The 2,469-nt window shown below is 30.7% G+C and overlaps 1 protein-coding gene across 1 annotated transcript; it reads right to left on the reverse strand.

The window, feature by feature from the left end:
* Positions 1-1,553: 1,553 nt before the first annotated feature.
* LOC119672413 (pupal cuticle protein Edg-78E-like) lies at positions 1,554-2,224 on the reverse strand. Its single transcript, XM_038083457.1, has 2 exons — positions 2,147-2,224; positions 1,554-2,064 (listed from the first exon to the last, which is right to left on the reverse strand). Exons 1-2 carry the CDS (start codon positions 2,156-2,158, stop codon positions 1,630-1,632), a joined length of 447 nt encoding a protein of 148 aa, XP_037939385.1. The 5' UTR covers positions 2,159-2,224; the 3' UTR covers positions 1,554-1,629.
* Positions 2,225-2,469: the final 245 nt, after the last annotated feature.

A 2,469-nucleotide genomic window follows, 5' to 3' on the forward strand; every position in this document is an offset into this window, starting at 1 on the left:
CGGCATTGAATACCTTCTGAAGGTAAATGGTAGTTACCAGTGGCATCATCTTATAGAACAAGATGAACTTTATGTTACTTATGCCCTTCATGAGTATCTTTGTAATTGCATTGTTTGAGCAAGACCCTTTTTCGGAAATTACTTTATTATTTTTATGAATTGAAAAATTTACATAATTTTTATGTTAGCAATATTCTATAAATACTAGAGATGAATTAGTTATAAATTGGTTATATACATGGTCATAAGGTGGTTATAAATAATATGAATTAATTATTATTATTATTTTCTTAAATAGTTGGTTATTATTAATAAAACAGTAATATTAAATTGCAATTAAATAACATGTATGAAAAAGGTTCCACACATAAGAAAGAATATATAAATCATGCAACAAATAATGCCTCTACAAATAGAATAGTATTAAAATTTAACAATTAAAAATAAAAATATGATTAATTAATTCAATTATTTTACAGCTGGTTTAAGATTTCGTTCCAATATAAACACAGCTAGTAAATAAAACTTTCATTGCAAATTAGTAAAACTCCAGGAAAATGTGCTAACATAAAAGTCAAGTACGGCTTCGGGTTAGTTGGCTTAGAAGCGCTGACTCTGAGCTTCAAAATTTGGCAGGGCACAAGTTCGATTCCTGGTGGCAGTCTCAAAAGAAAATTATTAACGAATAATTAAATACAAGAATTATTTCCAAGACCACTGATGATAGCTATTTGGCAATACTCAAAACAACTGTATGATCAGCCAAAAATTCAATTAATTAAAATTATATAAAAAATAAAAAATGTTTAAGGGTAATTTAAGGGTAATTAAGGGTAATTTTAATTGTGTTTTCAGCACAGTGTTTGAAGAAAAAAAAAATAAATAAGACACATAATATAAAGAAATAACTATAGTTCATATATATAAGGATTTATAGTTTTTTGTTAATATATTCATTTTACAATATTAAGAGTGTTATAATAGTATAACCTTCAACTTAAGAACCTGTTATATCTTTCGATTAATTTTTTAAGATGTTTGATGATGTCATAAAAAATCCTCAAAATTTCTGAATGATCCCTTTTTAATTAAAAATTTTTTTTTAAATAAAATGTATAATTTTTTCTTCATCTGCGCTCCACTCAAAAGATTAATACATTTATTTTCTCAAAAGACAACAATTTTTGAAGTTCAAGTTCAGTGAAGCTGTGAAGTCGATTTTATGGATTTCAAGCCGAAACTAAATGGCATTCATTTACGGATTTATTTATTGTTTTGTATCTTTTTTGAAGCGAACATGGTTAATTTCATGTCTAAAGCGTGTGTACGCAGCCCACACAGTTGAACTTCACAAGACAAAATGATTTATGCGTTTAAAACTTTTTTCCCAACATATTAAGAATTTGACAAACAATTATGATTTTTGTTTTATTATTATTTAATTTTATTTTATTTTTTTCATATTTATTATTTTGTATTTAACAGCATTCATTTGCACTTAATGCACATAAAAAGTCATTACCGACGGGTCAAAAACAATCATAAAATTAACACTTTTTCTTTTTCTGAGTAACTTAAACGAACTTAACAAAAACTGGTCTCACGTGCGATTCATATTCCAGCTCATTTCTAGAATTTGGATGGACGATATCTCTGTTGTTGTACCTTATACTGATGCTGCACGTTTTGTTGCTGTGCACCACCACCTTGTCTTTCCTCTTGGTTGGGATGTGTGCGTATGTATTCCAAAGCTTTCAAGATTGCAGCTGGAATTGGTGGTGGAGTTGGTAAATGTTCGCCACTGGGATGGAAGCCATTTTCATCAGCGGTGTAGGTGAGTTGTATCAATTGACCTTCCGGTGAGTAATAAGCGGATGAGCCGCTAGCGTAGTAGCCACCGACACCGGATTCCTGTGCAGCAATGCCATTTGATGTATCATATTGGTAAGTGTAGCTGCCATCTTCCTTTAAGTCACTCTTGAAACTGCGCGTTTCAGCGGCTGCATCGTAGGCATTTGGAAGGGCCTGACTGCAAGCGATGAGTGCGGCTGTTGCAATAATGAACTGAAAAGATTTGAGTTGAGACTTAGTTTTAAATTTTATTTATTTTTGGAATTCAAAATATGCGAATGCAAGTGCAACTTACAAACTTGTACATTTTGGCTGTTTTATGTTGTGCTGTTTTCTGATGTTAACACTTAAAGGTCTTAACAAGAATTAATGTATTCCAATGTGTCCGCCCTGGCATTTATATGAAGAGCGTTTCGGCAGTGATCTTGGTTCGCTACAAATTTGGTTACCTTTTGTTGTTGTCTTTTGATGCCAGTTGTTATTTTTTTTCTTATATTTCATTCAAGCTGCTCCCATAAATTTAGAGGCTTACTTACTTCTTTTTAGTCATTTTATTGCCGTGTTAGTTAAGTTATGTTTCAGATTTGTGGTTATTTTTTTTAGTTTTTATTTTGCCAT

The sequence above is a fragment of the Teleopsis dalmanni genome, chromosome 1 (genome assembly GCF_002237135.1).
Source record: "Teleopsis dalmanni isolate 2A chromosome 1, ASM223713v2, whole genome shotgun sequence".
Taxonomy (NCBI): Eukaryota; Metazoa; Arthropoda; class Insecta; order Diptera; family Diopsidae; genus Teleopsis; species Teleopsis dalmanni.